Source organism: Impatiens glandulifera, chromosome 1 (assembly GCF_907164915.1).
Source record: "Impatiens glandulifera chromosome 1, dImpGla2.1, whole genome shotgun sequence".
NCBI lineage: Eukaryota > Viridiplantae > Streptophyta > Magnoliopsida > Ericales > Balsaminaceae > Impatiens > Impatiens glandulifera.
In genome coordinates this window covers 147,758,698-147,780,422 of record NC_061862.1, presented here as the reverse complement: position 1 = coordinate 147,780,422, position 21,725 = coordinate 147,758,698, and the positions used below count along the sequence as shown (strand labels likewise).

The following is a 21,725-nucleotide window of genomic DNA, read 5'->3' as shown; positions in this document are numbered from 1 at the left end:
TCAAAATTTCATTTATACTATTTTTAACCACCGATATTTCCTTTATTATTGGTCTCTTATCCCCACAAATCTCACCTCTCATCTCATGATTTTTACTCTTACCACAACCTCTTTACCACCAATCGTCCTCTTAATTTATGACTCACACTTTTTCATATTCCTCTTTATCAACTCGAAAAATCATCCATAAATCCCAATCAACCTTTAATCTCGTGACCTCACACACTTTTACAATTCGATTAATCAACATCTCATTCATATATTTTAACCACTAATATCTCATTTATTACCGAGCTCTTTTATATTACTACGACCTCTTTTTTATCCCACTTCAGTAAACCAACCATCAAATCTCAATCGACATCTCATCTCGTGACCTCACACACTTTCACACACCTATTATCATTGTTAAACCAACATCAATCCCTCAATCGACCTTTCATCTTGTGACTCACACTTTTTCATATGTCTCTTTATCCCATCGACAAATGACTCACCAATCACAATCGACCTCTAATCTCGTGACCTCACACACTTTTACATTTTGGTCAATCAACATCTCATTCTTATATTTTTAACCACCAATATCTCATTTGTTATCAACCATTTAAATTATTTCCCACTTCTAGCGAACCAACCACCAAATCTCAATCGACATCTCATCGCATCTCATGACCTTACACACAGCTCTTGTCTTGTGACTCACACTTTTTCATATGTCTCTTTATTTATTCCCTTGGAAACCACTCACCAATCCTAATTTTGACCTCTAATCTTGTGACCACACACATGTTTATACTTTGGTCAATCAACATCTCATTTATATATTTTTTGTAACCGTTGATATCTCCTTTTAATATCGGTTTCTTATCAAGATAAATAAACCACAAATCCCCACATTGCATCTATTCATATTTACTCTCATCGCAACTTCTTTTACCCCCACTTCAACAAATCAATAACCAATTCTCCAATCAACCACCTCAGTCAATCAACATCTCATTCATATAATTTTAACCACTAATATTGAATTTATTAAAAAAAACCTCTTATATTTACTCTCACTTCGGAAAACCAACCACCAAATCCCAAATAACATTTTATCTCTGTGACTTCACACACTTTCACACACCTCTTATCCCCTCGGTAAACCACCCACCAATCTTAATCGACCTTTTGTGACTCACACTTTTTTATATGCCTCTTTATTCACTCGGCAAACCACACTCCAAATCTTAGTCGACCACTTGTGACTCACACTTTTTTATATGTTCTTTATCCCCTCGGCAAACCACTCACCAATCTTAGTTGACCTCTTTTACCCACACTTTAATAAATCAACAACCAATTCCAATCGATCACACACCTCTTATCCCTCGTCAAACCAACCACTAATTCCCCAATTGATCTTGTGACTCACACTTTTTCATATGTCTCTTTATCTTCTCATATGCCTTTTTACCCCCTCGACAAATAACACACCAATCTTAGACGACCTCTTTTACCCCCACTTCAACAAATCAACAACCAATACCAATTGATCACACACCTCTTATACCTCATCAAATCAACCATTAACCCATTGATAAATCACCCATCAATATTAGTCATCGCACACCTCTTATACCTCATCAAATCAACCATTAACCCATTGACAAACCACTCATCAATCTTAGTCGACCTCTTTTGACTCACACTTTTTCATACGCTCTTTATTCCATCGGCAAACCACCCACCAATCTTAGTTGACCTCTTTTACCCCAACTTCAACAAATCAACAACCAATTTCAATCAATCACAAACCTTTTATCCCTGGTGAAACTAACCATTAATCTCTAATTGACCATCATCTTGTGACTCACACTATTCATATGCCTCTTTATCCCCTCATATACATCTTTACCCCCTCTCTACAAACAACCCACCAATCTTAAACGACCTCTTTTACCCCCACTTCAACAAATTAACAACCAATACCAATTGAAATATGAACACCTTAATCGCTAGACCACTTGAGATAGTTGAAATAATTTTATAATTTTGTGTATGTATATATATTTTGTATTTATTATTTATTACCAATTAGTTATTAGTCGACATCTTGTGACTAACACTTTTTCATACGTTTCTTTATCAAGTTTGAAACATACATATGTAATTTTTAATTTATTTTTAACCGTTTCAAGTTTATGGACGGGTCAATCCATGATCTGAGTCATCTGACTCAAATATTCATTTACTCTCACATATATATCAAAATTAACCATTACTCTCGACTCAGCAAACCTAGCAATTCAAATTAAGCATTATATATATATATATATATATATTAGTTACAAAGTTGAACTTATATTGTTAAGAATGTCGCACGTTCATTAAATTTAGTATTGAATTTAAAATATAAAGTCTAATTAGCTTAGTTGGTTAAAGGGTTGCACTTGTTTTATTAAGTTGCAAGTTTAAAACTTACCTATAACATTTTTTATTTTATTCTTAGCCGTTTTAAGTTTATGAGCGGGTCAACCCACGATCTGACCCAAGTATCAATTTATTCTCACATATATATTTAAATTAACCACAATTCTCGACCAACAAACCAAACAAATTCAAATTAAGCATTAATTATATATTTAACCTCCCTAAACCACCACTAAGATCTTAGTGTTTAGTTTGATTTATTTTTTTAAGAAAACAAATCTTTTATCTTATTATCCATTTTTGACTAATTTCTTTGATTTTTGTTGATAGATAAATCTTTTTCCACCTAAGATATAAAATGTTTATTGAGATGAATAATTATTTTATTCCAAATCTCTAATCATTTAAGTTACTAAGCATGATAACATAATTTAAAATATATATCAATGCAAGAGTTTAAAGAATAATATTTAGAAGAGATAATTTCATAACTCCCTTTGAAATGAGAAAAATGTTGCATCAATCTCTCAATCTAGAGAAAGATGTTATGTCAAAATCTCAAACCACTTTGATTGCATACATTCTAACAATAATATCTCCATCATATTAATTATATTAACTAATTAATCTTAATTTAGAAAGTATTATTAACAAAATATTATCTCATCTATTCTATTAAGGTGACAATTTGAATTAGAGAGTTTTTTTTATGTTTTTAAAATTAAGAATTAAAATTACAATTATAATTTCAATGAAATTTAAATCAATTTAATTTTGTAATTCTCCATTCAACTCTTCTTAGTTCAACATTATATATATATTTTTAATTTTTTAAAACAAAGCATCTTAATTATTAATTTATCATTTCTTTTGAATATAGGAAGTTAGTATCACCGACATCCATTACTTTTATTTCAACATAAATCAATTAGAGTAACAATCAAAATTGTGACAATTTAAGTTAAATCTGCTTAAAAAAAATTCTACAAAAGAAAATGAATGAGTGAGTAGAAAAAAAAAATACAAAACTCAACAAAATAAACTTGTAAACGAGTTACCGAGTCTATTTTGGGTCATTTTAGGTCGACCCAATTTTGACTTGTTTATTGATCAAGTTAAACATGTCGACATGATTTTGACCTAAACAAAAAAATACATAACTCTAACCTGATTTTTTCGTGTTCGGTTCATATCATTTTCGTGTTAAGTCTAAAACTGTCAACCATAATTTGTTTTTTTAAGAACCACTTTGGTCACTTTGAGTTACTTTAGTGAGTTAAAAACATATATTTATTAATTTATCATTTATGATAGGATTATTAAGAATTAAGACTTAGAAAAAGTTATCATTTAAACTATAACATTTTATACAGTGGGTTGTATCAAACCGATATCTTAATAACATTAATAATATTTATTCAAATGGATTTTATTATAATTTTTATAAACATAAAAATTATAATTATATAATTTTTTCAAACATAAGAGTTGTATTTTAATTTATTTTCAATTCTTATAGAATTATAATGTAAATTTTAATTTTACTTTTAATTCCATACTCTAACACGCCAAAATTAATATGTACATAAATAAATAAAAAATTAAAAAGAGTTAGACCACTTTATATGTAAAAAACTAACAGGCAGAGCAATTAAAACAAACAAAGCAGCCAACATGCAAGTTAAACTTTGCAAATAAAAAACCAGCTACTTGTTTTAATAGATATTATCTCATATTCAATAACATTAATTTTATTTAAAAAAAAAATCACACCTCAATAAGAATATTATAAAAAGGATTATAAAATATAAATACTCATTTAACACAATAACAATCTTTTAAATACTATAACAAGACTCTTTGATAGGATAAATACTCATGTAAATAAATGAAAGGTAAAAAAGAGTGAATACAAAAAGATGTAGGATATCTTTCTATTATAAAAAAACTCAAAAAGTTTTATAACGACACTTTGAGTTTGTATGAAAAATAAAAAGCATTACATCTAAGTTACCCTCAACAAATATTATTAAATTTGTTAATATATATATAACTAAAATATATTTTAAAATATTATTTGTCTAAAATAATATCATAATAAAATATTTAAAATAATAATTTTTAAATAAATTTAAAATATTTCTTTTCTCAAACCCAGATGAATGGGCAAGTTTTCAAATTGGGCCATGAAAAAGAAAAACCAATAGTCAAATCAACTGGAACAACAAAAACAAAATAACTAACAACATAGTTTACTAGCAAAATTCAAACTTTGCAAAAGAATCCAATCTACTTGAGATGATATATCTCTTTCTCAAAAAAAAAAAATTGTTCAAAAAAATAAATAAAAATATATCTCAAATAACAGTCTTATAAAAAAGGGAATAAGACTAACTTAATATCCTTAACCCATCCAAAACAATAACAAAAATAAAATTCAAAAATCATTTGTTTGAATTAATAATGCAACAACAATGGTGTTACCAATATGATGCTCTCTAATAAGGCCTAATGTAACTTTGGATGGCAGACTCCAAAATCTCGCACCTTCCCTTTAATTTTTCAATCTCCAATTCAGTATCAATCTGAAAACAAAAAATCAACTTAAAAAATCGCAATAACAATCGCTTACTAAATTTTCATTACAAACCATACCAGTTTCTGCTGAATCGAGTCAATCTTTCCAACTCGTTCCTCATTCGAAGTCTTCATTTCCTCAAATCTTTGAACCAACTAAAAACAACACAATTGTACTACATTAAACAAAACAATGTGTTTCAATCTACTAATTTAAAACAACAATAGTTAAGTATATACCTGGGATATGACCATATTCTTCTTTTCTTTAGCTACATTGTCCTCATCATCCAAATCAACCTCAATTTCATCAAATCTACTACCAGTATTGTAGTTATTGACATAAGGACCATCATAAATTGGTCCATATGAAAACAAATACATTAATCTTCTAGTTTGATCATGATCCAACTCAAACCAAAAACGAGTTTGGTTATAATAATTGTCTAGAATAGCTGGCTTAAATACCCTTTCAGACAAAGGAAGACACTGAAATCTAACATTAACTTTAACCTGAGCAAGATATTGATTTCTTGAACCATTTGGAATTGGAGTCAATGCATAAGGATTCATATTAAACCGACCAGGACTAGCTGCCTCAAATATGCCATAAAGATGTCTGTCTGAAATGTTGAACAGGAACAATGGCATACCAGGATTAATGTTCATTACATAAATGAAATGGTGAGCTGGCAATCCTGTTCATTACCCCCAAAAAAATTACTCATGAGTTACATTTTTTTGTATAGATTAAATTATTATAATACAAATTATTGTACCAAAGAGTTGGTTGGTTATGCATTCCATAAGGTTGTTATTTTTGCAAACAAATATAACACCGCCAAGTTTATGCTCGCTCAGATTCCTATAAGTCGCATGTACCGCCGTTATACTTGAGCTTTCCCTCGTATGCGAGGTTTTAAATTTCCGCGTCTTTGCCATCCTGTAATTGAGGAGGTTAAACAACCGATCATTTATCACCAATCGAGAAAGAATAACAATTTTCAAGAAATGTAAATATTTATATCTAATAAACGCAAAATCAACATTAATCGAGTAGTACAAACTTATTTATTTGAAAACTAAATCAGAATAACAGTCAACAACACAACAACAGAAGAAATAAAAAGAAGAAAGCAATACCTAACCGAGAAATCGAGCTTTTGACAAATGAACTCTCGGTCACAACAATAAGCATGCGGCGGCGGAATGTAAATGTGTTTTGTAATTTCTTTTCAACCCTTTTTATATTAGTAGTATATTTTTTTTTATATAAGAAAAATAAGGGTTTTATGAGTTTTGTGGTGTTTATTTCTATTTTGGGTCTTTTAAATTAAAATTATTTAGTATCAATGAAAACTATGGCTATATATTTTTATAAATTTATTGCAGGGGGCATAATTAAGTTTTTATTTTATTTTTGTTAAATGATGGACATGTCAAAAAATTAAATGGAATCCCTAGACAATTTAATCCAAACAATTTGCTACCCAATATGACTTATATGTGTGTAATGCAAGATTCTTAATTTACTGCAGTTTGATAATATTATAGAACTGTTATTTCCTTGATGTTCAATTCCTTTGCCATGAACATTGTTTCTTGTCAATTGCCTCCATCTTAAAATAACATCAATGAACTTAAAGAATAATCAACTAGTGAATGATTAGTTGTTTCACATTGACATGACAAACCACACTTTGCAAATCAAATTAGTATCTCTTTTTAGATGTTTACCTTAGTTGTTAAATCCTTATTTAAAGCTCTCCATCTAACCTTTTAAAAAAATTCAATACATATTAAGTCTCAAATAGTTTTCCCCATTTAATTCTCTACCTAATTGTTCAATTCATGAGACACAACAAACTTATATTCAGATTTACATTTGTGGTAGACCATTTTATCACATTGTCTTTGAGTAGCAGTAGTTTAGTTTCCCCCACATGATGTTTTTTCAGATTCATACAGAATTGGTCATGTTATTAGATTTTTTTCTTTCTTGAAACCAGAGTTTATTCTGTGGAGGACGATTAGCACAACTCCACAAGTATAAGTCACTTTAATTTAAGGTGTTCTTGTTGGAAATATCGTGTTTTTAGACTTTTAAAATTGAACAGTTAGAAAGTAAATAGGTTGTAAAGTATATGTTACGATAAATTATCTTCATTTGCTGATATTCTGAAGCCTGTTTTGCTAATGTTTCTCTATTCATAACTTTAAAACCCCTAAATCCCATCCCTTTTTAAGCCCACCCTTTGTGTGCCACCAAAATTCATTAAAAGTGATTATTTAAGCACTAATTCAATAAATTTAAAAAACATTTATGAAAAGTTTGGTAAAACTTCCTTACTGGCCTGTAAAAAGATTAGATTTAATTCATCATGTCAGAATGTTTATAATGCCAGTTCCTATAATTGTCATTCAACAGGTGTAATTTCTTTCTTAGATGTGCAAAAATATTACACCTTGGAAACAAGATCTGTTCATAATTACTTTGTTTTCATATATATAGTGATTTGTAAACTGATTTCTTAACTTGTTGTCAAATTAACAAATACATCTAGATAGACGTTGTATCTGTTTTGTTTTTTCAATTTCCCTTTATATCGATTAAACGTATCTTTCGCTATTTTTAATAAAAGTTAACCTTAAAAAAAAATGAATTAAATCACATGCCTCACTCAATTCTGTATCATTAGAATGATTAGCTGTTACTATCCTCCAAAACTTTTATTAGTCCTTTTATCCTTTGGATTAATGTTCACAGGGGTTTTCAAAAAATAGATTATTTGAACTTGGGCCAAATTTAAATGTGAACAATAATGGAATAGTATGGTGGAATTTCGATGGATTAATAAAGTCAAAAGTAACTATCTTTGCCTCCTAATTTCAAAATTCAAATTGCAACTTTCACTATATCCCAAATTGTCCACTTTCTCTTGTCTTTAGATACTTTTTCCATTCCTAATGGCTTTATTTGAAAATATTTTGTTTTTATTAAAATTCAAACTCCTGAGTTTGCAATTTACAAACTCTTCTTTAATCAATTGAACAAGAAAACCTTCCTTACTTTTTCTCTAATGGATTCCCACAGACAAGAAACATATTCCCTCTCTCAAATCAAATCCCTTCATGAGCTCAAACAAAAGCTCAAATCTTCACATGACCCATCAATTTCCATATGGTCTATTCCTCTTCTAGACAACGAATCTGAGAAATCCGATCTTATTCTCCTCAAATTCCTCCAAGCCAGAGACTTCCATGTCGAAAAAGCTCTTCAAATGCTTATAAAGTCCTTATCTTGGCGCAAGGATTTCAAAGCAGACACCATTGTTGATGAAGAATTAGGATTTAAAGAACTTGAAGGTGTTGTAGCTTATATGCAAGGGTATGACAAAGAAGGTCACCCTGTTTGTTACAACTCTTATGGAATATTTCAAGATAAAGAAATGTATGAGAAATTCTTTGGAGATGATGAGAAATTGCAGAGATTTTTGAGATGGAGAATTCAAGTTCTTGAAAGAGGGATTAAACTTCTGCATTTTAAACATGGTGGGGTTAACTCGATTATTCAGGTTATTGATCTTAAAGATATGCCTAAACAAGAACTTAAAGCTGCATCTAATCATATTGTTTCTATTTTCCAAGATAATTATCCTGAAATGGTAGCCCGTAAGGTATTCATTCATTAAGTCAGATCCCTCAATCATGTTTAATTGTGTTCTTTTCCTTTAAAGATCTAAGTTTTTTTCTGGGTGCAGATCTTTATTAATGTGCCCTGGTTCTTCAGTGTGTTGTATTCAATGTTTAGCCCGTTTCTAACCCAAAGAACCAAGAACAAGTTCGTTGTTGCCAATGAAGGAAATGTTGCAGAAATCCTCTACAAGTAAGTGGGTATACAGAAAAAAGAAGAAAAAAACACAAATTCTTGTTTTTTTTCTCACAAATCCTTGTTTTTCAGGTTTATAAGGCCGGAAAACATTCCGGTTATGTACGGAGGACTTCACCGGACTTACGACGATGTACAAAACAGTCACCCGAAATCGGCGTCGGAGTTCACTGTCAAAGGAAGAGAGAAAGTCAATATACAAATAGTGGGCATTGAGGTTAGTTTCCACTTAGAGTAATTTTTTTTTAAAAGAATTATGTTCTTTTGATTAAATTAATTAATTAGGGTTCTTCGGATTCAGGTTACCTAAATAATCGGGTTATTTGAAAAATAATGATGGGCGAAATTTTGAAAGTGGTGGAGATTTTTTTTTTTTATATAAAAATAGCTTAAAGGTATTAATATATAATAATAAAATAAAAAATAATAATAATAAAAAATATATAATATTTTAGATAATAAATTGAGTGATGTGATAAATAAGAGAGTGATACGATGATTTTAAGTTAAGGTTATTTGAATAATCTCAAATAAACAAGGCCTAAGATAATAAATTTACTATTTATCTAGTAAAGATAAAATGCTTATATAAAGAAATGATTTTAAATGTTGGTTTACTTTGCCCTTATGTAAATAATTGATTATGCTAATGAGTTTTATAGGATTTATAAACATAAAAGTAGTAACTTAATCAGAAGTGAGGTTATTTGAAAACTATTAATAATGTGATTGTAGATTTAATTTTGTTAGTTGAGGGTAAATGAGAAAAAGTTATAGAATTTTTTTATATTAACTTTTTCTAACAAACATTTTAATAACAAATAAACATTTTAACACGGTTTATGGTTCTAGGCGGGTTCGTCGATAACATGGGACATAGTGGTCGGAGGATGGGAAGTCGAGTACAGCGCTGAGTTTGTCCCGACAGCAGAAGGAAGCTACACAATTGCGGTTGAGAAACCGAGATGGGTGCCCGCGAAGGATGCGGCGATTCACAATTCTTTTGCGACGAAAACCAGCAGTGGAAAAATGGTGTTATCGATTGATAATACCTCCTCATCGAGAAAAAAGGTTGCAGCTTACCGTTATGTCGTGCAAAAATGATAATTCTCTTTGTTTTTCGAATAATTTTATAACTTGTAATTTATTATTAAGGACTAATTTAGTTTAATTCAACTTATAAGTTTCAATAATCATAGTCCTAAAGTTTCTTGGCCATTTATATTTAATATGTTTTTGAATAATATTCAAATATTCCAAATCCATTTATAAAAAAGGTTATTTCATTCACTCAAAAACTCCCCCCAATACACAAACAACTTCTAACATTCAAATTAACAAGACCCCCCTCTCCATTTCCAAGCATACATTTACATAATTTTTTTACAATAGCCAAAATGTTCGATAAATTGTTCGCTTTCAACGATGATGCGATGATTGTTTCCGACGAGTCACGCCCCGATTATGAGTTCTTGTGACTTCACAGTTCACAACAGTGTCGAGTCCATCATCGCTCTTCAACTTCTTATGACGACCAGGTCGAACCTCTTCCGAGAATGTGTTGTTCAATTCGCTTTCATCCAATTTATCCACTTGATGTTCCTTAAAGAACAAACAAACAACGGCTATATCGTCAACTTTTGATGTAGGATAACGATACTTCCATGCTTGAACAGCTCGTTCCACGAGTAATCGAGCTGCTATCGATCTCTTTCTTGCCGATCCAACATACTTTACTACTTCCGTGTTTGATAACACATCCCATACCTGCAAAGACTAACAAATTAATGCCCAATTAACACAAAAAAATCACGGTTTATATGGTTTAGTTTGGTTACCCCGTCGGATGCTAGAACGACAAATTCATCTTTTGTTGTGATTTTCCTGTAAGATACTTGAGGGGTTGGGATTAGACCAAAATCTTTCAAACAAAAGTCCCCGAAAGAACGCGACATTGCTAGGCCGGGAGAGTCTTGCTCGGGCATCCATACTCGAAATACTTCCGGTTCTTCTTCCATAGGAAAGATCCTGCCTTTTCTACTCCTAATCCTCTCTGCCTCATCTGTGTTCAATCAAAAATGTTATCCAAGAACATTTGAAGGAAAGACTCTCACCCAACATAATTTTTTTTTTTTGTTTTAGAAGAGATAATGTACATGACTTTTAGCGACGATAATCATCAAATTAACAACAGTATTTTAAGAAATAGCGACAGTATTTGAGAAATAGCGACGCTTTAGATCCATTTGAAAACATTTATACAAATGTAAGGGTTTCTCAATCAAATGTAAATTCATATCCTAACAATGCAAAATTGTACTTAGTTAGAGATGCATATTTAAAAATTTATCAATAAACAATATTTAAAGTATGACTTTACTCTATCTTCAAACGTTCTAAGTAAAAATCGAACCCGTAAACTTTATTCTCTTAAACATCGACCGACTCTCGACGCTTAAACTATCACAGGGTTCCTAATATCATTAACAAAATCATATTTGAAAATAAAACTTAAATAGACACGTTCAAAATAAATGCATCCACACATTTTGATACAATTTTTATGTTTTTATTTGAATGAGTGGTCTATTTGTTGATCTTTTATAGGTACTACTCTAATTATGTTTTACATATTATAGCATAATTTGATTTAGCTTATTCACAACTTAATTACTCTAGCTTATCTTCTTATTTGTTTCCGATTATCCAACTTATTTGTTAAACGCTCGTGTATATTTGAACATGTGGAATACCTGGAAGATCGGGTTTCAAATCTTTGGTGAGTTGAACAGGAACAAGCTTATTATTATCATCTCTAGTGCAGAGAATAGCTCTAGAATCTCCCAAATTTGAAATTATTAGATTATCACCCTGATCACATATATATATTAATTATCAATCATATCTTGAAAAACTAAAGTTTATAAAACAAATGAAATTAAAACAAACCTGTTTGATAACAGTTACTGCTGTCGATCCGCTGCTATATGCATTAACACTAGAATCAGCAGCACCAATTTCTTCATCCAAATCTTCGAAACTCCTAACGATAGTATTCTCCCAAGACGAGAAGAATTCAGATGTCGCGACAATATTATTCGATTTCTTCAAAAACGAACTCAACTTTGTCGGTAGATTATCTCTTACAATTCGCGACACCTCATGTCCCGATGGCCCGTGCCCATCGAATACGCCACAAAAATACGTATCATTTTCCCCATTAAAGTTCTGATTGAAAGAAGAAGATTGAATTGGATTAAGGAATGATGAAATTATGAAAAGATTGAATCTTTTTTTTGTTATGATTACCTCCCAAGAAGTCATGGAATCTTGATTGATTCCTTTTCTTCCTTGTTGTGTGTACATTGAGAGGAATTTGGAAGAACCATGAAATCTAACACGGGCACCATCTCCATTTTGAATGTAATTATGATGATTTTGATGATTATGATTATGATGATCATACTCTGTTTCATCTGTGTGTTCTTTGTTTTCATAAGCATCTATGGCTATGGATCCAATTGGAGTCCAACTAATGCTGCAACATGAACCCATTTTCCAGGAATAAACAGATCTTCCCGGAAAATGAGATATGTATTCTCGGAGAAGAAAAGGGGTTAGTTTAAGAAAAGGTCCGACCAAAATTTTTTGCTTTCTTTTTATGTTAAAATGAATATGTGATGAAAACAACACAAATCAAGGAAGGCTAACAATAGATGGAAAAGAAGATTTATTATTTATTCTATTTAACAAAACTTTTTTCTTTAATCTTTTTTAGGTGCATTGAATACTAAAAAATAAGACATGTTAATTGTGAAAAGTCCTAAAAGTAAAGTTACACTTTTATATTATTAGGTTTAAGATTCGAAAACGAGATACGAGATACCGAACTTTGAATTGTGGAGTATAGAGCTTTAACTATTTATATCCTACTTTAATATAATATTATTTATTCCTTAATAAATTTGTTCTCAGTAGTAAAAGCAAAATAACAAAACTCACTTTTTACGATTATTCCACGTAATACACTTTTTTTAACGCATTCAAATCGTATTCGAAAGTTGTGAAGGCGTGTATCATGAAAATATAATTGATTTAAAACGCATACGTCAAAATTGATAAATCAAAATTATGTGAAAAATAAATAAATATCATTTTTTTTAATTTCATTAGTTTACATATTTCTTAGTCACTCAAACCAACTTCGACAAATTAAAATGCATAAATCTTAAAAAAAAATACTCAATTTAAAACAAATACGTCAAAAACATCTCTAAATATCATTAAAACATGATAAATTATTTAGAAAACGAAAATAATACATTTAAATAAGAAGTCACATGTTTTTTTCAATTTTGGAAAACCTCGTATGTTTGATAGTTAAAGCTAATACGACACAATTCAAAATTTGAGTCCTATTTCGCGAAAACAACCTAAATTCGAGCCTCAAATATCATTTGGGTTGGCTATGTTTCACTTTCGAGTCGTTGGAATCAAGCTCCAATTGGACTGAAAGTTCCTTCGAGATCGATATGCTGCTGGAATCTTCGGCAGGGGCACAAACACCCCTTTCAAATTTGTGAGCGCAGAGCTCTTCTAAAAGCAGAGTAGAGTAATATAAGGTAACCCAAAGTTGAATGCTTAGTTATATCTATGCCTTTTTATTGAGAAAGGTGCCTTTTTATTGAGAAAGGTGGGTGCTTACTCCATGACCACTACTCAAGCCTCATACGAAGGAAGATTAAGTCGAATTCAACCTAATATCCTGACTTGTCCTTTATATCAAATAATCTCAATTTGTATAAGATACATTTATTGACAATTGAGGTGATTTGTAAACACTTTACCAAATCTCTAATTTTGAAAACTCATTTGAAGGAGACATGATTCTAACAAGACACACCCCAAAACAATAATAAAAGAACAAATTTGAAAAATATGGAAATGAAAGAAGCAACACTATTTCATCTTTATATTAAACATTGTGAATAAATTTAACTAGCAACATTTCACATGAGAAACTGAAGCTCTCATCAATGGAGGATGATCAAAAGAATAAGAAGAAAGGAGATTAATACGTATATCATCTACTACCACCATTGATGAACAAGAATCCCACTTTGTCTAAGAGAAGTAAAAAGCTCTAAACACTGCCCATAAGTTTTCTCATACTTTGGCGATCTCTGACCGGGGCAGCATTTCTGCCACCTATTATAATGACATTCCAAAAATATTTCATCAATCAAACATATCGCACCTGTCTCATACAACCTCGGGATCAAATCAAATTCGGTCCCTTCCACGTCCATTTTCACAACAACGAAATCTTTCTCTGTTACAGTCATCTTCAGCCAATTCGCAAAATCAAATCCAATGATCTCATTACCACCCACAGAAGAAGATTGAACAGGCTTAATCCTACCCATTCCTCTTTCACCCCCCTTTTTAACATCATTAACCTCGAAGAACAATGACTCATTCCTCACCCAAGCCGCGTAAGGCAACAATGTTACCCCTTTCTTTGATCTATACTCCTCGTGGAAAGCCTTATCTGCTTCAATAGCATAGATATCAAATGTCTTGTTCTGTTTCGGGTATTGTTTCTTAAACCAGCTAACAATGCTAGAACCATAGCTACGAGCTCCAACATCAACATACACATATCTCTCCTTAAAGTTAATGTCAGCCATTGACGACAGGTATTTCACATTCTTGATGTTTCTCTTCAATGTTATCCATGGCTTCAATGGCTCCTCTTCAATCAATGGTTCAGATAACTTGACTAACTCCTTCTTGTATTCAGGAATCGAACATTCATTAACTGATGATGATTCTCCTCCGTTTAGTATATTCACCTTTTTCATGACAATTTCTCGAACATTTGTTGTTGTAGTAGTAAGATCACGAGACCGTATGAATTTACAGCAATTGAATAAATCAATAAACGAATTTAAACTATATGTATCTTTAGAAGATGTATGAACAACTAAAAACCCTTCTGGCTTCAATGTCCGACATACCTCTGCAGCGAATTCGCCTTGTTTTAAAGAACTATCTAAACCAGTATTGCTCGAGAAGATGAAATCAAAAGTGTTGTTTTCAAACGGATGATTATTTGCCTTGGAAGACTTATTGTAAATTCCAATTGAATCAAGAACTCCAATTTCTTTCAAAGCATAAACCTCCTGACCCATCTGTGTCTCTAAACATAAAGATTTCGAATTGGGTAAAAGATATCCATCAACAATAAGGTCTTGAAAGACTGAAGAATAGAAATCGACAGACTTTTTCCAGTCTTTTGTAGACAAAGCTGTCTTCTCCGGAGATGATAATGCTGAGGCAGCGTCGGAGAGGATAATGGCAGATGAACTTGATTCCTTAACACCAGTAACAAGATTTGGTTTTTCCGGCGAAGAGAAGAAACAGAAATCATCTGAATCACATGATTCACCTCGAATAATGACAACATATGTAAATCGAATACCGATTATTGTAAGACAGAATAAGAATAGTCTAACCAATAAGTTCTTTAACAAACTGGGTTTTCCTGTATACCATTCCATGACCAATATATATATATATGTATTGTATGTATGTATGTATACCTGTATCGTTGAAATGAGAGATGGGTTAGCGAGAACAGAAGCGAGATGATGTGTGGTTTGCGCCGACGAGGGTGAAGATGAAGAAGAAGTGAAGATTGGATGTGGAAGGAAGGAAATTGAAAGAAGAAGAAGAAGACATGGGTATTGGTACAGTCATGGATTGATGGATTTGGGTGTTCTTCTTTGTATTATTATTATTATTATTATTATGGTGTTTCTCGTTAAGTAGCCGTTTTTGGTCTAGGGTTAGCAAAAACAGGGGATTTGATCAGAAACGCGGAGAGATCTGAGAGATGAAAACGCGTAATAAACCACCATTTATTCCGGTGAATTCCATTTTTATTTTATTCTTACTATATTTATAAAGTATTCCTTAATTACTAAGTTAATCCATAAACAACCTTATTCGGGTCGAAAAACATGTTATTTGTATATATTAATGAATCAATCCAATCTGTTGTTGATTGGAAATTGGAATATATAATTTTTAATATAAAAGTTAATAGATGTATTTTAATATTTTAAGTTAATGTTATGATTAATTTTTATTTTTTTTATTTTACAGTTTCAACTTAACTTTTATTGGTTTAGTTTTCATAAAAAAATTCTTTATAATTTATTATATTATTTTTTATTTTAATTTGTTGTTTTATAATTATTTTAAACAAAATCGATTATAATATAAGATATATGATTGTATATCAAAACAATTATCGAATATATATTAAACCCGTTGAATATAGGATGCGATTTAAATTGGTCTAAATTGAACCAATGGGTAGTCAATTGACAAGTTGATTATTATTGAAGTTTAGAGAATGATTTATCAAAAGTTTTGATTTATTAAAATTTATAAGTTAAATTAGTAATATAAATCTTTTATTTATTTATAAAATTTAATTTTTTATAACTTTAATAATAAAAAATATCAAATGGTGAGATTTAAAAAATAAATTTTAAATTTCGATTATACCCGAATAAGGAATTCATATTTGATAATTCAAATATTAAAATTAGATTTGTCATTGATATTATGTTTATATGAACCACATTTGTAAGATTAGATTGTTTCATTTAGACAAAATAAAATTTAATATGGTTAAGTTTAACATAGTATAATACTTTAAAGATCAAACTAGATTTTCCTAAAAGTTTAGGATATTATTAATTTCTAGTTATATGAGTTGTAACGGGCTTTATTATGTGTAGGTGACACGTCATCCCACTTCAACATTTACACGGTTCTAAAATATCCATAAGGAAAGGTCAAACTCTAAAGTGTGAAAACGAGTATTGTGGGTCCCACAAATATCGCTACAACGGCCATAATGTTTAGTTTCGTCAGCACTCCTTTATACACGGCTGCACGCTCCCTGTCAAAATAATGTTTTTTTAACTAGCTAGAAAAAACAAAATATTAATATTATTTAATATCAACCTTAAACTTTTCTTAATATATATCTTTTAACATTAAGCTATTTTTAATATTTTTTTTGCCTGATTTAAAAAATCAAAACTGTTAATATATATCTTAAAATTAATTGAACTTATAATATTTATATGTTATATTTTGATTTGTTTGTAAGTGTGATATATATAATAACGCTAAAGTTTTAAAAAAAATTAGATTAGCGGGTCTTTGCACCACAACGCACGACCCATTTTATGAGACAAATCAGATCGGGTTAAAAAATTCGTTAACCCACGAATCATATAAATAAATTATGGAATAATATGAAAAGTCACCAACTAAAAAATTATATTAAAGGAGATGAGAAGATTTTTTTTTAAATTATTAGTTTCATGTTTATTAAATTGATATTAAAACAATTTTTTTTTAATTTGGTTAAATATATATATATATATATATTTATTTATCTTCTCTCCATATTTATTATATGCACCATTATTTTAACTCTTTTTTAATTTAATATTATAACCCCGGAAATAGGCTCCCCTCTGTATCTTAGCAAGTGTCGTGGATACGTGACAATACATGAGAATACATCGCAAAGTGGTTCGAGGTTCAATGTGTTTTAACCTTGGTTTGCGTGTCAGATTTCTTTTAAAATAAAACATTATTTTAAAATATTTTTAAAATAATGGTTGAGAGCTGTGAAATTAATTATGTAAAAATAATTAATTGTTGTCTAAAATTTTAATAATTTGGGAGTCAATTAATAATTTGGCCAAAATTAATTAAACATAACTTAATTTAAAAGATTATTTATTTTAAATTAGAGTCACCAAGTGATTTTATGAAAATCAATAAAATGATATGTGTATAAACATATTCATACTAAAATTTCTGTAAAGGGTTCGTGACTTGATTAGGCTCGGGAAATAGCTTTCACGCTATGTTCTCCGCGTCCGTCAAAGGACGACATTTATTTTTAAATGAAATACCTTGTCTATTAAAACTTTATTGATAACATTTATTTTTCTTCAATTAGTAGTCTGGGGGTTCTAAACAACGATAAATTTAGATTGCGTAAATAATTGTACAAAATTATTTAGAATGACGTACCTATGATTGCATTGATATATTACAAAGTAAAACCTTGAAAAATATCAGAAAATGTGTTAGAATTTAAAAATAAATTCCAAACATGACCTTAGCCAAATGGTTTGTTTGAGAAATATCCCGAAAATATTAAAATATCATTTTCTAACCTTTCGGGATAATTTGAAAATGGATCCGGGTTCCAAAATTACAAAAATAATTCTGAATTTTGAAAAGTGGAACCAAACCGGCTTTAGGACCCGAGTCCTAGGATTTGGGTTTGGTTTTAGGGATCTGGTCTCGGTCGGGCTCAGTCTAGATTGGGGTGTTCTAGACCAAGGCTCGGGCGCATGGGTCCTTAGATCCGGAGGGCTTGGTCATGTGTTCGGAAGGCTTAGTCCTGAACTCGGACTACTCGGTCCTAGGCCTGGGAGGCTGGGTCCAGGTCAAGTTCATCGGTCCTAGTCCTCGGTCCTAGGGTTAGGTAGTTCTTGGTCCTAGGCTAAGAAATTTGACTGGAGTCCACGGTCTTAGGCTAAAACCATCGGTCATAGGGCTCGGTCCTTCCTCAAGAACATTGGTCGTAATCCTTGGTCCTAGCTCAAGAACACTGATCCTTGGTCTCGGTCCTAACTCAAGAACACGGGTCATTGGCCTTGTTCCAGACCAAAGTTTTATGGTCCTGTTTCTCAGTCCCGATCCTATATAACTCGGTCATATGACCGATTGTTCTTCATTTGGTATGAAGAAATTATAGTTGCTATAACTTTTGATTTAATCATGGAATCATGATTGATAAAATACAGTTAGTTCATATGATTATGAAGAACAAAAGGCATAACATAAATCACAATTATTGGATCTTTACAACGATCAATTTCTAAAAACCATTTTTAGGTTAAAATTTGGGATCTTTCAAATTAGGTCATTTCCCTGATTTTTGTTCCATTAGCTTTGAAATGAAGAATATAGTTGAACACTACCAAAACAAGAACATCATTCCAACATTAAAACAGTTTTTAAAGATTGAATTAAAATCCAAAAAATTTCAAAAACACATTTTGATCAAACATGATCAAAACGTTGTTACAGTCATTGGGAATTCATCCCAACATATTTACAAACATGTTTAGCTGCTATTTGAGTAAAAAAATCCAGATTAAACTCAAGAATATAAAATTTTATAAAATCCAATTTTCAAGCTTAATTTTACAGAAATTTCGATTCAGGTTGATTTGAATAAATTCAAACTAGTCCTTGGACGAAATCTTCAACTTCGATTCTTGATGTAATTGTTTAATGTTGTTCGATGATTTGGTGTAAAGCCATTAGGAAGTATTTATAGTGGAGCTAGGTCGGTTGAGGAAGCTCAATTCAAGTCGAATTGGCCGATCTAATTTCTTATCCCTAAGTTTATCCTCACTCTTGACATCTTATTTCCCGTGCAAGGTGTTCATCCTAGCTAATTGCTATTGTAGGCGATGACGATGCGAGGATAAGGGCGAATAAATTAGGGGATAAGGTAGAGAAATGACTACGCTAGCCCTTCTGGAAGAGTCGTGCCGACGAGTCGCGATTCCGGTAAGCATCTGACTCCAGCGAAGAAGATGACCTAAAACTGCGTCGTTTCGTGACGCCGTTAGGCGTTCCATCCAGTCTGTCAACGATTAGGCTAACGGGGTTAGCTTATCCCGTTAGTTGATTTAGTTTAGCAGGCGCGCACTAGCTTCTCTACAATAGACTGTGTGGCGCGTTTCCGGGCACTGAATCAAAATCCAGGCTAATCTGATGGTTAAGGATGCTGCTGCAAAAACTAAACATAATTCTTGTTGTACTAGATTATCAGATTTATTTTTTATAAAAGGGTTATTTAAAATTGTTTTTAATCTTTTTTTTTGTGATTTTCTTCACTAAAAAATTCAATTTTTTTTTTATAGAATCATAATAAAAATTATGATCATATTTTTATTTTATTTTTGGTATTTTGGAGAATTTGGGGTATTTATTTAATTATTTTAAGTCATAAACTACACATACTTCATGATTAAATCACAATTAAATAATTTTAACCCTTAATTGGGTTTATTTTGGGCAAAACAAATACAATATTTTAACATCAAATTATTTTTGAATTTTTGAATAATTTTCCTAATTAAGGTTTAATTATCACAATAATTAACCCTTAATTTAGTTTTAATTCCTCTTTTTAGTTATTTTGAATTAAAAAAAATCAAAATATTATTTTAATATTATTATAAATAATAATATTTTATAAAATAGGTAGGTGAATTTTTCATACTTACCAATATAATTATATATTAGCTCTTAAAAATATTTTTACCTTATTCCTTAATTAAAATTTCTAAATAATTATTAAAAAATAACATTATACCTTATATAATTAATTAATTTTCTTTTATTCATTATATCTTTTATTTATTATTCAATTATTTTAACTTTTTTAATTAATTTAATATAATTATAGATTAGATTTTAAAAATATTTTTACTTTAATCTTTAATTCAAATTTCCAAATAATTTATTAAAAAAATATTTTTATACCTTCTTTTCATATTTATTATTTGTACAATTAATAAATTTTCTTTTATTCATTATATATTTTATTTATTATTCAATAACAATAATTAAACATTTATATATACACAAAATTTTAAATTAAATTATACAATCATAAGTGGTCTAATAGTTATAGTATTTAAATTTCATATTTGAGACTAGAGTTCGAGTCTCAATTGAGAGGCAAATTTGAGGATGAGAGAATGATGGTTTGAGAGTGATGGGAATGAGAGTGAATGCATACTTAATAATGAGAGATCAATTAGAGAATGTTTAAAGTGAGGTAACAATATTAGTAAGTCAAAGTTTATTTTGGTGGAATATTAGTTGTTTTATTTAGTGTTAGTCACGAGATTAGTAATATGAGTAGTCGATTAGGGAATGCCAAAAGTAATGACAATATCAGTACAAAATGCTCAAAGTGAAGCCTAATGAGATATCAATTAGAGAATGCTTAAAGCAATGTCACAATATTAATAATTTAGAAATTTATTTGGATAGAATACTAGTTATTTTTTAATTAAAAATTGAACTATATTTTTATTTAATCATTATTAATATTATCTTGGAAAGATAAGATATAATAGTATGTTTGAGTCAAAATTTGAGTGATGTGAAAATTATGGTTTGAATTGAGAGAGTAAGTATTAGTCACGAGATTAATAATACGAGAGGTCGATTGGGAAGACCAAAAATAAGGATAAGATCGATACAAAATGTTCGAAGTGAAGTCTATTGAGAGATAATTAAAAATTGTATAAACTTTAAAGTCAGATCACAAATAAATCGAAGTTTATTTTGATAAAATATTATTTTTTTTAATTAAAATTTTAACTATATTTTTGTTTAACCATACTATTACTATTATTTTTCATTTTAAGATTAAAAAAAAAGCTTTTGTTGTCATAAAAAGTCTTCTGTTAGGTTAAGAATAAGAATTACTTAAAAATGTGTTATTTTATTCTTAAAAATTTATTTAACTAAATTAATTATGATAGTTCAAATTGTTAAGAGTCCGGTTAAGACATCAATTATTGATTCTCATTACAAACATCATAATTCAAGTATATTATGATTATAAAGATTATGTTAATATTTTAAATTTTTTAAAAAAATTATGAAACCTAAATTTTAAGGTATGTAGAATGTACGTATT

General features: G+C 30.0%; 3 protein-coding genes across 3 annotated transcripts; 1 reads left to right on the top strand and 2 right to left on the bottom strand.

The window, feature by feature from the left end:
* Positions 1-8,024: 8,024 nt before the first annotated feature.
* LOC124920066 (patellin-6-like) lies at positions 8,025-10,055 on the top strand. The gene is made up of 4 exons (XM_047460468.1): positions 8,025-8,672; positions 8,757-8,881; positions 8,957-9,101; positions 9,737-10,055. Exons 1-4 carry the CDS (start codon positions 8,076-8,078, stop codon positions 9,986-9,988), a joined length of 1,119 nt encoding a protein of 372 aa, XP_047316424.1. The 5' UTR covers positions 8,025-8,075; the 3' UTR covers positions 9,989-10,055.
* A 146-nt stretch (positions 10,056-10,201) lies between these two features.
* On the bottom strand, positions 10,202-12,574 carry LOC124920067 (probable protein phosphatase 2C 65). The gene is made up of 5 exons (XM_047460469.1): positions 12,194-12,574; positions 11,834-12,112; positions 11,638-11,755; positions 10,723-10,946; positions 10,202-10,651 (listed from the first exon to the last, which is right to left on the bottom strand). Exons 1-5 carry the CDS (start codon positions 12,437-12,439, stop codon positions 10,304-10,306), a joined length of 1,215 nt encoding a protein of 404 aa, XP_047316425.1. The 5' UTR covers positions 12,440-12,574; the 3' UTR covers positions 10,202-10,303.
* A 1,255-nt stretch (positions 12,575-13,829) lies between these two features.
* On the bottom strand, positions 13,830-15,747 carry LOC124920065. The gene has a single exon (XM_047460467.1). It carries the CDS (start codon positions 15,445-15,447, stop codon positions 13,975-13,977), a length of 1,473 nt encoding a protein of 490 aa, XP_047316423.1. The 5' UTR covers positions 15,448-15,747; the 3' UTR covers positions 13,830-13,974.
* Positions 15,748-21,725: the final 5,978 nt, after the last annotated feature.